General features: G+C 54.6%; 2 protein-coding genes across 3 annotated transcripts in view; one reads left to right on the top strand and one right to left on the bottom strand.

Annotated features, from left to right (window-relative positions):
- Positions 1-229: 229 nt before the first annotated feature.
- On the bottom strand, positions 230-8,203 carry FOXRED1 (FAD dependent oxidoreductase domain containing 1). 2 transcript variants are annotated; one of them, XM_040255838.1, is made up of 11 exons: positions 7,993-8,203; positions 5,711-5,928; positions 4,939-5,049; positions 4,328-4,446; positions 3,303-3,397; positions 2,930-3,031; positions 2,491-2,567; positions 1,696-1,856; positions 1,472-1,601; positions 1,130-1,234; positions 230-928 (listed from the first exon to the last, which is right to left on the bottom strand). In XM_040255838.1, the coding sequence occupies exons 1-11, from the start codon at positions 8,075-8,077 to the stop codon at positions 674-676; spliced, it is 1,458 nt and encodes a 485-aa protein (XP_040111772.1). In that variant the 5' UTR covers positions 8,078-8,203; the 3' UTR covers positions 230-673. The 2 variants fall into 2 exon arrangements, with proteins under 2 accessions (XP_040111772.1, XP_040111771.1); XM_040255837.1 differs by having other exon boundaries at positions 1,130-1,601.
- Positions 8,204-8,370: 167 nt separating this feature from the next.
- SRPRA (SRP receptor subunit alpha) overlaps positions 8,371-12,804 on the top strand; it is a 6,516-nt gene continuing 2,082 nt past the window's right edge. The window contains exons 1-11 of the mRNA XM_040255832.1: positions 8,371-8,601; positions 9,221-9,304; positions 9,601-9,764; positions 10,180-10,343; positions 10,600-10,759; positions 10,879-11,032; positions 11,253-11,344; positions 11,446-11,564; positions 11,682-11,768; positions 12,069-12,241; positions 12,339-12,552. Coding sequence (XP_040111766.1) covers positions 8,485-8,601; positions 9,221-9,304; positions 9,601-9,764; positions 10,180-10,343; positions 10,600-10,759; positions 10,879-11,032; positions 11,253-11,344; positions 11,446-11,564; positions 11,682-11,768; positions 12,069-12,241; positions 12,339-12,552 — 1,528 coding nt within the window. The 5' untranslated portion in view covers positions 8,371-8,484. The remainder of the gene's footprint in view (positions 8,602-9,220; positions 9,305-9,600; positions 9,765-10,179; positions 10,344-10,599; positions 10,760-10,878; positions 11,033-11,252; positions 11,345-11,445; positions 11,565-11,681; positions 11,769-12,068; positions 12,242-12,338; positions 12,553-12,804) is intronic.

Below are 12,804 nucleotides of genomic sequence, written 5' to 3'. Positions count from 1 at the left end.
CTGCTCACTTGATAAGTCCTGGCGCTTACCCACCCTCTATAAGTCCTGGCGCTTACCCACCCTCTACTCAGGGGTTCCACCATCCCCCCTGGCAGCACAACCGCCCTCTCCTCCCTCCCTCTCCCAACGGATGATCTTGGAAGGCCACCTCCATCTTTTTTTTTTTGGCTAGGGTGCTGTTTCAAAAGCGACTGCCATTAGGTGAAAAGACGAAGGGACAGAGGACTGCTAAAAGGAAGGAGTTAATCATTTATTGATCAACAAGCAGGGTAAACAGAAAAGTCAACACACCTGGGCCAAGCTGCCCCAGGTTGCTTCTGGTCTGGGCTCTGCTGGGCTCTGTGGAAAGAGGGGGAAGCAGTCTCTCTGGTTTGGTACCAGGAAGGAGCCAGCCCTGGGTCCTGGTGCTCAGGTCCCCTGAGGTGTTCTGTCCTGCTGGGCTACTGGTGGGAGGCATCAGCCTGGGCCGTGATCAGTCCTGGGGTCCCGCCCCATCGTGCTCTGTCAGCGTGGGCCTGGGCCCATATGGGGCAGGGCACCCTGGACGAGAGGCACGTGGAGGAGACCCTGGCTTGGTGCTGGGGAGGCCCAAGCTGTGAGGAGGTATGAGCACGGCCAGGATCAGAGCCCAGGGTGACACAGTGGGTGGTGGGCCCATGAGGCACTCCCAAGCTCAGAGGATACAGTGTTCCTGGGTCTTCTCTCCAAAGTAAAAGCGGCCGAAGAGGAAGGGGCTCAGGTTGATGGTCTGGAAGTGGCCCTCCAGCACCATCTCGGCCACAGCCCGCCCCACGGCAGGGGCCTGCTGGAGCCCGTGGCCACTGAAGCCCGTCGCAAAGTACATGTTGATGACAAGGGGGTGGGGGCCCACCACGCCGTTCTGGTCAAAGGTGTTGTAGTCGTAATAGCCAGCCCAGGCACTCCGGACCTGTGGGGGCACAAGACGTGGGGCTCCTGGGAGGGCTGCCCATGCACCCCATCTCACTCCCGGTACCCTCTACCACCTCCGAGCGGGCCCATGGAATGGTCCTCAGCCGTTGTGAAGTGGAGGCCCTTGTTGTGTTGGGCAGCCAGCAGGCTCTGGGAGCAGGCCCAGAGGCTCCAGGGCCATCTGTCTCAGTCCAGTTACCTTTAGAGTCTCAAAGGCTGGTACCCTCTGGGCCAAACGGGGCCACACCTTCTCCTGGAAGAAGTCGTAGTCCACTTCCAGGTTCCCTGGGTCTGGTTCCTCCTCCTGGTAGGGAGAGGTGGGGATAGGGCTGATGTCCAGGACACAAGGGCAGATCCAGACGTCACCCATCTCTTTAGTCGGTCCCCTTGGTGGGCAGGGGCTGGGGGGAAAGAGACCCCAGTTCAAAGCCAGAGGGGACTGTGACATCAGTACCCGCGTGGGGCCCTCCCAGGAAGCCTGACTCCTGAGTGACACCCGCTCTCCGTCTCTTCGCCGGCACCCTGACCCCACGGAGCTTACCTCTGTGGGGCTACAGCTGCCCAGGTAGTTGTTGCCTAATCCTTCCCGGCGGAAATAGGCTCCACTGGGGTCTGCGACGAGCGGTGCCTCCAGGCCTGGTCCCTGGGGGCAGTGCCACAAGTACACATACCTGCCGTGACCAGCAGCGTGAGAAGTGGCGAGAACAGTGACCCCCCAACCCGGACCCTCGTGTAGCCAACCCTGCAGAGCCCTGGAGGAGTCACCTTTTCCTCGGCTCCACAGGCAGCTTGGTGCCCTGCATGGTGCCCGGCGGCCCATTCCCAACACCAGCCAGCTCTGCGATTTGCCCAGACCAGGCCCCCGCTGCATTGACCACTATGGCACACTCCACGGGCTGGAACTCCTGGCTGTGGTCCATCTTCACCTGCAGACACCAGCCTCGGCTTACCCACATCAGAAGTGGGTAGAAGAAGATCAAAAGGACAGGCATGTGTAAAATAGCTAGCGAGTGGGAAGGGACTATATAACACAGGGAGCCCAGACTGGCGTTCTGAGACAATCAGAGGAGTGGGATGGGAGGGGGCAGGGAGGATCAAGAAAGCAGCTGCTGCTAAGTCACTTCAGTCATGTCCGACTCTGTGCGACCCCATAGACGGCAGCCCACCAGGCTCCCCCATCCCTGGGATTCCAGGCAAGAACACTGGAGTGGATTGCCATTTCCTTCTCCAATGCATGAAAGTGAAAAGTGAAAGGGAAGTCACTCAGTCATATCCAACTCTTAGCGACCCCATGGACTGCAGCCTACCAGGCTCCTCCATCCATGGGATTTTCCAGGCAAGAGTACTGGAGTGGGGTGCCATTGCCTTCTCCGCAAGAAAGCAGGGACATATATAATTACAACTGATTCACGTTGTTGTATGGCAGAAACCAACACAACATGGCAAAGCAATTTTCCTTTATAATTACAAAAATTTAAACAAAATGCATAAACACAAGGACAGTCATGATTTTCCTCACTCTGCACTTTGCTAAGGGAGGTCCCTAGGCTGGGAACTTACATGGACCTCATGGATCCTTTTCAAAGTCACCTGCTCCCCACTGGCAGACTCCATGTGGCTGGATGAAGAGATGAAACCTGCAGAAAAAGGGAAGAAGATAAGTCCTTGAGGCCTCAAAGAGGAAGGAAATGGGGCTTCCACTGGTTCCCTAAGAACAGAAAGCTGAAGGTTGGGAGCTGTCCCACAGGCACTGAAGCCAAAAGGGACAGGGCAGCCAGGACAAACTTGGCCACACAGGATAGGATGCTGCTGGAACTTCAAGCAGCTCACAAGCCATGGAAAAACCTGCTTAGGAGCTGGAGCTAGGATGCTTAGGACCAGACCCGGGGAGAAGCCCCCACTCCCCTTGCTCAGCCTGTGTGTGCAGGCGAGACCCGGCGTGGGCTGGCCTCCCCACCAGCAGAGGACATAAGCCACAGGCACCGGGCCTCAGACTCACGCGTCACCTCTCCTTGGCAGAAAAGGACCCCCATGGACTGTAACTTTCGCCGAAGCCCCTGGAGCAGACACCAGGGGTCAAACCAACCCTCGTTTTCCAGCCCTGTGAGGAGAAAGAAGACGCGTGAAGGGGACCTAGGACCCTCCTCTCCTGTTGTTTTCCCCACACCCCGTGACTCTTCGGGGCTCGTAACCTGGGGAATGTCACATCAACCAACTGCACCAGAGGTGGATCCTACAAAAGGGCAGAGAGCTGGCCTGGCCCGGGGCAGGTCCGGGGGGAAGCCTTCCTCCTTGACTTGGCTGCGGGGTGCTGGGACCTCTCGCCCTGAGGCACCCCTCAACCTCTGACCTCCTCTCCAAGCAAGGCTCACCGTATGATGCCAAAGCCACTCCCTCTGTGTTGATCCAGGGAAACTTTTTCTGAAGCTGCTCCGGAGACATCAGACAGACTTTGGCTCCTTCCTGCCTGGAGGAATGTGTGGGTCTGCGCATGTATGCTCGGTGAGCGTGTGTATGGGGGCGGGGGAGGAGGGAGAGAAGGGTGGGCCTGGCTCCACAGCCACCTCACCCACATCACTCTCCCTTGCTGCCTGGTCAAGACTCTTCAGCCTCTGCCCTCCCTTTCCATTCTGATACCCTAGACTCCCTTTAGCCACACCAAGCCCCCTGCCACTCCCTAACTGTTCCCTGTGCTTTCACGACAGGGAGAGTCACTCTGTTCTGCTCAGGGGGCCCTCCCCATCCACCTTCCAGTACAGTGCTGCTCACCACACAACTGTCCCCTCTACGACCCCGATGCCCAAAGGCAGCATCACCGGTGCCCAAAGGTCACACACACGAGCAGTCTGGTTCAAATCAAACCAGACGAGGCAGTCTGGTTCAAATCCTGGCGCCACCACCTACTAGCTCTAGGTGCCTCAGGTTCCCCACGTGGGAAATGGGGATGTTCTGACACCTAAATGAGTTAATATTTGTAATGCATTTAGGACATGACTTGATGTCACTAGTGAAAGTCATAGAACCATCTGGTGAAGATGCCAGCTCTTGGCTGGCTGGTCATGAGACCCCATAGCCTTTGACACGAGCCCCCTGTAAAGCTTACGAGTTCTACTTTCTGGCTATTAGCGAAAACACTTGTGGATTCGGGGCACTTGGTAGGAGGGATGTGTCCTGAGGGGTTCTCATTGCCTGGAAATTTAGGAACCACTGTGACAGCGACTGTCCATGTCTGGATACAGCACTTAGCACGGGACGCTGGAAGTCTGCCCATGTCCGTCTTCCTGACACACTGAGCTCCTAGGGAGCAGGGTCTGTCTCATCAGCTCTGTCACCTTGGCCTCTAAAGTGAGTCAGAGGGTGGCTGAGATGCAGCGCGGAGGCCACGCCAGGCGCCCACCTCTGCATTTTCACGTTGCGTTCCATGATCGCAGCCCCTTCCTCAGAAGCCAGAAGGAGGTAACCGGAGGGGTTGAACTGGAGGTCTAGGGGAGGGTCATCGACCACCGCCAGGTACTCCTGTGTGCAAAGAAAAGCTCGTCCAAGAAACTGACTTCAAGAAGGGAGGCAGTGGGACTTCCCTGGTGTCCAAAGGCTAAGACTCTGAGCTCCCAACACAGGGGGCCCAGGTTCAATCCCTGGTCACAGAACTAGACTCCACATGCCACATCTAGAGATCTCACAAGCTGTAACTAGAGATCCTGCATGATGTAAGAAAGATCAAAGATTCTGCATGCTGCAACTAAGACCCAGTGCAGCCAAATACATAAATATTAAAAAAAAAAAAAAAGAAGAAAAAGAAGAAGAAGAAGAAGGGGAGAGAGCTTTTCTGGCTTTCTTACCACAACCCTCAGCTCAGTGTCCTGACCCAGAGAAAAGCCCCCTCCAGGCACTGCCACTGGGAAGAAAACTGGCATTTCCAACTCCTAGCGGCCTGTCTCCCCTGCCAGCAGGACTGGCCGCCTCTCTGGGCTAAAGGAGGGGTCGCCACCCCCACTCCCCCAATCTCACATTGATGTTCCGTAGAAATTCGGCCGAAAAGAGGGAGAGCTGGACGTTCTCAGGCAATGAGAACTGCTGGCGAATCCCGCCCACGGAGAGCACGGTGGAGGCCTGGGCATACTGCAGAGACGAGAGAAGGTGAGGTGGGCCCTGTCTGGCGTGAGCAGAATACTGTTGTGAAGGTTGAAAATCACATGTCCAAAGTTGAAGGGGAGTCCTACCTTCAGGTTTTATAATCTAAGAGGAGCTGAAGTGAACAAACCCAAATGAAGGCAGTGAAGACAATGGTCATTAAAATCCTTATTAGGATAGGCACAGAGCAGAGGGTCAGTCATCAAAAGGTGGGATACCCTCATACAAAATGTTACAAAATGCTAATGGCCCTGAAGTCCAAGGCTGGAGACTGACATTTGGTTCTACTAACTGGAAAATAGAGGGACATGGCCAATGGAGCAAGACCTGTGACTAGCCAGCAGTGGTAAACAGGAAAAATTAAAGCACAAAAACCTCAGAAGCAAGCAATGAGGCCTGCAAGGGGGTTGTAATAATTGCGCTGATCACAGCTGGAATGCAGGCCAGACCTCTGAGATCTCAAAACACACATTGTGAAATTTGCTTTCAAAAGCAAAAACCTTATTGTCAAAGTCAATAGTTTGAGGAAGAACCTGGGGCTGTTTCCCAACAAGGGCCAAAGTCCTGTCCCTTCAGAGATTTCAGCCTTTCTTCTCCTCCCCTGCCCCCGACTCTGAGTTGCCCGACTCTGCCCCACCCCAGACCTCACCGTGTGGTCCCGCTCCACAACCAGCACCCGAATGGCACCTTGCTGCTTCTCCAACCTCTTCAGCCAGTAGGCCACAGACAGTCCAAGCACCCCACCCCCCACAATCACCACATCTGAGCGTTCGGGGGGCAGGTGGCTGGTGTCATACAGTGGGCTCCAAGCCCCGCCAGGGAAGATGGACTGGATCTTCTTGATCTTCGACACCTTTCCATCCCAGTCTGTGGGACGCAGTTATGGTCAGAGAGGGCCATGCATCTCCTTTCCAAGAGGCGGGGTGGGGTGTGTGTGTGTGTCGTGGTCAGAAGATGGGCACAGGAAAAGGAGGGCTAAACTGACACTGAGTTTTTAGTCCTCACAAGGTCAGCTGGCACCCAGCAGAATTCCACAGCTTTGCCTCATGGTCTCTGTGCCCGAATCTCACTTCCTTTGAGTGCATTATACCTAGCACTGCAAGATTCCGCTTCCTAAAATGAACACTCTCTACTTTCTCCCTAGGCCAGGGGACTTACACGTTTCTCTCCTGGGCTTCTGGACCAATAGGTCCTGGCACATCTAGAGCCACAGGGCCCTCAGAAGCATGGACCTCTGAGTGGCACCTTCTCCTGGATATTCATCACCACCAGCAAATCTACACTCACATCCTGTCTGTTATCAAGTTCTTATGACTTTGCCTCTTAAATCTCTCTCCAATCTGTCCCCCTTTTTTCCCCATCTCTACCACCACTGCCCTGGACCAAACCACAGTGATTAAGAGCTCCCATTTCCACTCATTCCTCTCTTGTCCTACCCCCCAATTTCTTTCCTCTATCACAGCTTTGTTGTTGTTGTTCAATAGCTAAGTCATGTCCGACTCTTTGCGACCCTGTGGACTGAAGCACGCCAGGCCTCCCTGTCCATCACCAACTCCCACAGCATGCTCAAACTCATGTCCACTGAGTTGGTGATGCTATCCAACCATCTAATCCTGTCGCCCCCTTCAGCTGCTGCCTTCAATCTTTCCCAGCATCAGGGTCTTTTCCAATGAGTCTACCATAGCTAGAATGACCTCTTCTGAACATTAATCTAATCAAACACTCTCTTGCTTAGAACTTTTCATGGCTTCCCATCACTCTAAGGATAAAGGTTCAAAAGCTTTCATGTGGCCTGTGAGACACTGCCCGATCTAGCTCTTGTTCACCTTGTCTTCCCAGAACCCTCCAACCTCACCCCTTCATTTCTGCCACAGAGGACCCACACAGGTGTTCTGCTTTGAAACTCTGCACCCACTTCTTTGCCCAGTTAACTCCTTGGTTCCTTTAGACCTCAGCTCGGTTATCATTTTCTCAGGAACTCCTGACCTCCCCTAGACTATGCCGAGTAGCTCAGTGAACTGTTCTTTGGCAACATGCAGCACACTTGCAACTTTAACCTCATTTGTGACTGCTTCATACTGTGCTTTGTCTACCTTCTCCACCAAATCTCCAGCCTAGCACAGTGCCTGGCGCATCCTAAGTGCTCAATAAATGCCTCGAATACATGAATCTCTTTGTCTTTCACACCAAGCTCATAAATTCCCAAGTCTTCTGTCACTGTCTCCAGTTCCAAGTTCAAATTCTTCTCAGCATTTGAGTCTTTCTTTGATCTGGGCTTAACCTTACCCATCATTTCATACTACTAACTCAACTCTCTATCCAGATGGCCTTTGCTAATTCCTTGCACGAAAACGATACTTTTTCCTAACTTTTGCTCAGTTCTCCAGAACCTGGAACTCACACTTTCCTTGGGCCAGTAAACATCATCTTTCAAGGCTGATCTCACTTTCCACCTGTTCCATGTATGGCTACTGGCACTACCTACTGGCAGTGCAGGACATCGTCCTAGTTGGCTTCTCTTCAGTTTTCAACTGGTCTACGAAGCCTTCCCTCTCCAGCTACACCTCAGACACCTCCAGGACGTGTATCGAATCCTTTCTTTCTCTTCTTTCCTCCTCACAGCCACAAAACAGCATCCTGCATGTGAGCAGGACTTCATTAATTTCTGTGCAACCAATAAATCAGCCTGGCTGCAATTCTGGTGGCAAACTCAGGGATAGAATGATCTGGGATATGTCACCTGACAAGCGCAACTCTGGGATCCATACCCCTGTCCAGTCTCTACAAGCTCCGGCAGGCAAGGTTACCCCCTATTCCAAGGGACCCCACTGTCTTCCCACCGTGGGCCGGGATTCTGAGTCCTGAAGGTCACAAGGCTGGAGATGGGGGACACCCCAGAACCACGATACCCTCCGCTGCCCTCAACTTTACCCACAGTAGAGCCTCCTCTGTATGTGCCTAGCCCCGGTCCGGAGAGGCACGGGCCCAGGCGGAGCCGCAGCGCCCTCCGAAACATGGCCCTGCTGTTCCGAGCCGCTAGCAGAGAAGCACCCTACTCGGGTACAGTCCCAGCCTACAGTCACAGCTACGCGCCGCCAGTCTTTCATTCGAGCACTCCCATTGGCCAGCGACGCCTCCGGGCCCCGCCCCTCCGTCCTATAGGCGGTCTGTCCCTCCGGTGACATGCTGAGAGCCCCGCCCAGGCCCGCCCCCACCCTCCATTGGCCAGCTGGGCGTCTACGTTAGTCCTGCGCGCCCGTGGGCGGAGCCGGGGAGGGTTGCGGGAGGCGCTGAGCGGAAGTGCGGCTGCGCCGGTTTCCGGGGCCGCTGGTGTGACGTGTCCCGCGCTTGGCGCAGCAGGAAGCGGCAGCGATCGAGGCCTGAGTTCCCAGCGCCGGCCCCGGCTCCTTTCCCGCTGCCGCCATGCTCGACTTCTTCACCATTTTTTCCAAAGGCGGGCTCGTTCTCTGGTGCTTTCAGGGCGTGAGCGACTCATGCACCGGGCCCGTTAACGCGTTAATTCGTTCCGTGCTGCTGCAGGTACCGCCCCCACGGGATCAGAACTCCAGGCTCGTCCCCTTCCCCCACTGACCCGACCCCTAGTCCCCTTTGACTGATCCCGGGCCTCCCTCTCACCCTGTCGGCCCACCTCAAACTGGCCGCTCGCTCGTAGCCGGGACTCCACTTCTTTCTCCCGCTCCTATCAGACCATCCCGCAACTTTGTGATGTCCCCTCCCCCCTCCGCTTTCTGGGACTCTGGCAGGATTCCGTAGTCTATTGAGACCTCCCTTCGTTCCCCACTTTCACTGCCAGCGGCTTGCTTTTCTGTTGTCGCAAAGGCTGGGTGGGATAAAGGATGAAAGAACGTCTTTTAAGAAGTGTAGATAGTGTCCGACTGCCGGTAAACCTGACTGTTTACATGACGACTCCCTTCTCGCTCGCACATGTCGGTCCCTCCCACCTTTCCCCTCCTCGCCCCCAGCTGGGTGTCTACAGTTTTCTCCCAGGTGGAATGCTGGAGAGCAGTGCCCCTGAATCTTTTGGCCCTGGGGGACAGGTTTGAGTTTAGGGGGATGTCTGGTTCCTTCCGGAAGGGGCCCAACTCCAGGTGTTGGAGGGGACAGTCTGAACTCTGTCTGAGATATACTCTTTTTCCAGGAGAGAGGAGGTAACAACTCCTTCACCCATGAGGCACTCACTCTCAAGTATAAACTGGACAACCAGTTTGAGTTGGTGTTTGTGGTAAGTGAGGGTATTTTAGAGGGGTAACGATTACATTGACAGGCAGTCCTGATGATTCAGAAAATCCTGATTAATTACACCCAGTGTCTACCATGAAGTAACTGAGAACACAAGGAGGGTGGAGGGGGAAAGGGAAGCCACTCTTGGGCCCAGTCAGAGGGCTTGGCTGCTCCTCAGGTCAGGGAAACCGGCCAGGGGGCTGAGCCAGTCCCTGGAGGCCTGGGTCGAGTTGGCTTCCCTCTGTTCTGGACCGGCATGTAAACAGATCTGCTGGCTCTGTTCCTTTCCCTGAACAGGTAGGTTTCCAGAAGATCCTAACACTGACGTATGTGGACAAGTTGATAGACGACGTTCACCGGCTGTTTCGAGATAAGTACCGCACTGAGATCCAACAGCAGAGTGCCTTAAGTCTATTGAATGGCACTTTCGATTTCCAGAATGACTTTCTGCGGCTCCTTCGGTGAGAGGCCTCCCCTCTTCAAAATCAGTTTCTGAGACTTGAGTTCCCTTCCTTCCCAAGAGTGGGTAGTACGCTGTGGGTTGAAAGGGGCTCCTGAGCTGGCTTCCCAGTTCTGATTGGTGTCAGGGCCCTTCCCCTGGATTTAGACTGTCCACTTTTTCTCTTTGGGCTTCCCTGGTGGCTCAGATGGTGAAGAATACCTGCAATGTGGGAGACCCAGGTTTGATCCCTAGCTTGGGAAGATCCCCTGGAGAAGGAAATGTCAACCCACTCTAGAATTCTTGACTGGAGATCTAGAATTCTTGACTGGAGAATCCCATGGACAGAGGAGCCTAGCCCACCAGGCTCCTCTGTCCATAGGATCGCAAAGAGTCAGACACGACTGAAGTGACTTAGCACAAACTTTTCTCTTTAGTGAAGCAGAGGAGAGCAGTAAGATCCGTGCTCCCACTACCATGAAGAAATTTGAAGATTCTGAAAAGGCCAAGAAACCTGTGAGATCCATGATTGAGACACGGGGTGAAAAGCCTAAGGAAAAAGCCAAGAATAACAAAAAAAACAAGGGGGCCAAGAAGGAAGGTGAGTTTGAACTTGGCCATCCAGGGGCATGAGAAGTTGTTGAGGCGGCACTGAAGTGGTTCCCTGTCCTTCCCTTTGTCATTGTCTGCCTCCCTGGCTCAGGTGCCCACCACCCTCATTATCGGCCCCAATCTCGGTGATCCTCCAGGTGTTTCTTCATAGTTTTTTCTGAATGATCTGGGAGGCTTTTCCCCATTTGTCTATTTTGTAGGAATTTGGTCTTTTTTTTTTTTTCAGTGAGTTTTCTCCTTGACAGGTTCTGATGGCCCTCTGGCTACTAGCAAAGCAGCCCCCGCAGAAAAGCCAGGTCTCCCAGTAGGACCTGAGAACGGGGAGGAACTTTCGAAAGAGGAGCAGATCCGCAGGAAGCGGGAAGAGTTCATTCAGAAGCATGGGAGGGGTATGGAGAAGTCCGGGTGAGCAGCCCAGCTTTGCCCTAAGCTTTCGCTATCCAGACACATTGGGGGCGTCTCTGAGGTGGATGCTGCCTCTCCTGCTTCTCCACCATAACCCTGTGTACCGTAACCCTTCACAGCAAGTCCAGTAAGTCAGATGCTCCCAAGGAGAAAGGCAAAAAGGCACCCCGGGTGTGGGCACTGGGAGGCTCTGCTAACAAGGAAGTTCTGGACTACAGCACTCCCACCACCAACGGAGCCCCCGAAGCGGCCCCGCCCGAGGACATCAACTTGGTAAGAGGTAGCAGGGGCCAGTGAGGGTTACCGGTAATAACAGGCAGAGGAGGGAGGAGATGAGGGCAGTCCCCTTGATTCCTTGGAGCCAGAGGGTAGGCTACGTTTGAAGCTTGTGGAGTGAGAGGGGCAGAGCAGTGTAGGACAGGGCCACCCCAGGCTTCCCTCCCCGCCTGCTCATGGTTTCCTGACCCCTTCTTCCTCTCCCCACACCCTCCAGATTCGAGGGACTGGGCCCGGGAGGCAGCTTCAGGATCTGGACTGCAGCAGCTCAGACGATGAAGGAGCTGCTCAGAATTCCGCCAAACCTAGGTATGGGATTTGGTGGCGGGTGGCGTGTATGGCTCCAGAAGGGACAGGACCTGCTGATGCCTGCTGGCTTTCTGTGCATCTGTGGTTTTCTGTGCCTGCAGTGCTACCAAGGGGACTCTGGGTGGCATGTTTGGGATGCTGAAGGGCCTTGTGGGTTCCAAGAGCTTGACTCGTGAAGACATGGAATCTGTGCTGGACAAGATGCGTGACCATCTCATTGGTGAGTCAGAACAGGGTAGACTCGTGTCTGCGGGGTAAGGATGGTGGGGGAGAAGGGCTGTAATGGGGGTCGTTCACTCCTGCCGGGGCACTCACCCATGCTTATCCCCCTCCTTAGCTAAGAACGTGGCAGCAGACATCGCAGTCCAGCTCTGTGAATCCGTGGCCAACAAGTTGGAAGGGAAGGTGATGGGGACGTTCAGCAGTAAGTGTCTCCCCAGACCCGGAAGTGCTTGGGTGGTTATGAAGTCCCCACCATTCTTATTACGTGCGTGACTTTTGACAAACTGTCATCTCTAAATCTCTGTTGTGTCACCTAGACTTCAGGTGTTCATGACATCTAGCTTAAGAGGATTTGAATCAATTACCTGTCAGGTGCTTAGGGCTGTTAGATACGCTGTGGATTCCTGGGCAGGATCCTAGTTCCCTTTAGCTCAGCAAGATGCCAGGTGTTCGGAGCACCTGACTTGGGCTTCATGGGTATACCCCCCTGCCCCACCCCCAGCGGTGACTTCCACGGTCAAGCAAGCTCTGCAGGAGTCCTTGGTGCAGATTCTACAGCCGCAGCGCCGAGTAGACATGCTCCGGGACATCATGGATGCCCAGCGTCATCAGCGCCCATACGTGGTCACTTTCTGTGGTGTGAACGGCGTGGGGAAGTCTACCAACCTTGCCAAGGTGGGTGCGGTTCCCCAGCCTGAGTCTGACATTGTTTCTGCTACTTTTTCCTTCTCTGCCGCTCTGGGGCTGGCTGACAGTTGTGCCTCTTTCGCAGATCTCCTTCTGGCTGTTAGAGAACGGCTTCAGTGTCCTCATTGCTGCCTGCGACACGTTTCGTGCCGGGGCTGTGGAACAGCTGCGTACGCACACTCGGCGTCTGAGCGCCCTGCACCCCCCGGAGAACCATGGCGGCCGCACCATGGTGCAGTTGTTTGAGAAGGGCTACGGCAAGGATGCTGCCGGCATTGCCATGGAGGCCATTGCCTTTGGTACAGTGCACAGGAAGCGTGGAGCTTGTGTGGGCCCCTTTGCTCCGGGGGTTCTCCTGGAACTTGCAGAGGACCAGGGTTACTCTACCACCAACTTTCTGCTCAGTAGCAGCTCAAAATTAGTGATACGCCGTGCCATGCTCCACTTTGGGGTAACACATGTAGTTGCAGGCAGATCTCATATATTTGTTTTGTTACCTCAATATTTGGTCACCTTTATCCTCCTGCTAGGGCTTCCCAGGTTTGGTCACC

The sequence above is a fragment of the Oryx dammah genome, unplaced genomic scaffold (assembly GCF_014754425.2).
Source record: "Oryx dammah isolate SB20612 unplaced genomic scaffold, SCBI_Odam_1.1 HiC_scaffold_15, whole genome shotgun sequence".
Taxonomy (NCBI): Eukaryota; Metazoa; Chordata; class Mammalia; order Artiodactyla; family Bovidae; genus Oryx; species Oryx dammah.
This window is presented reverse-complemented; position numbering and strand designations above follow the sequence as displayed.

Coding starts and splice junctions, on each gene's coding strand:
- FOXRED1 (XM_040255837.1), bottom strand. CDS start 8,077: ATGTTTCGGAGGGCGCTGCGGCTCCGCCTGGGCCCGTGCCTCTCCGGA. Junction 4,447..4,938: donor AATTTCTACGGAACATCAAT/GTGAGATTGGGG, acceptor CTTTGCACACAG/GAGTACCTGGCGGTGGTCGA. Junction 2,568..2,929: donor CTGCCAAGGAGAGGTGACGC/GTGAGTCTGAGG, acceptor CTTTTTCTGCAG/GTTTCATCTCTTCATCCAGC.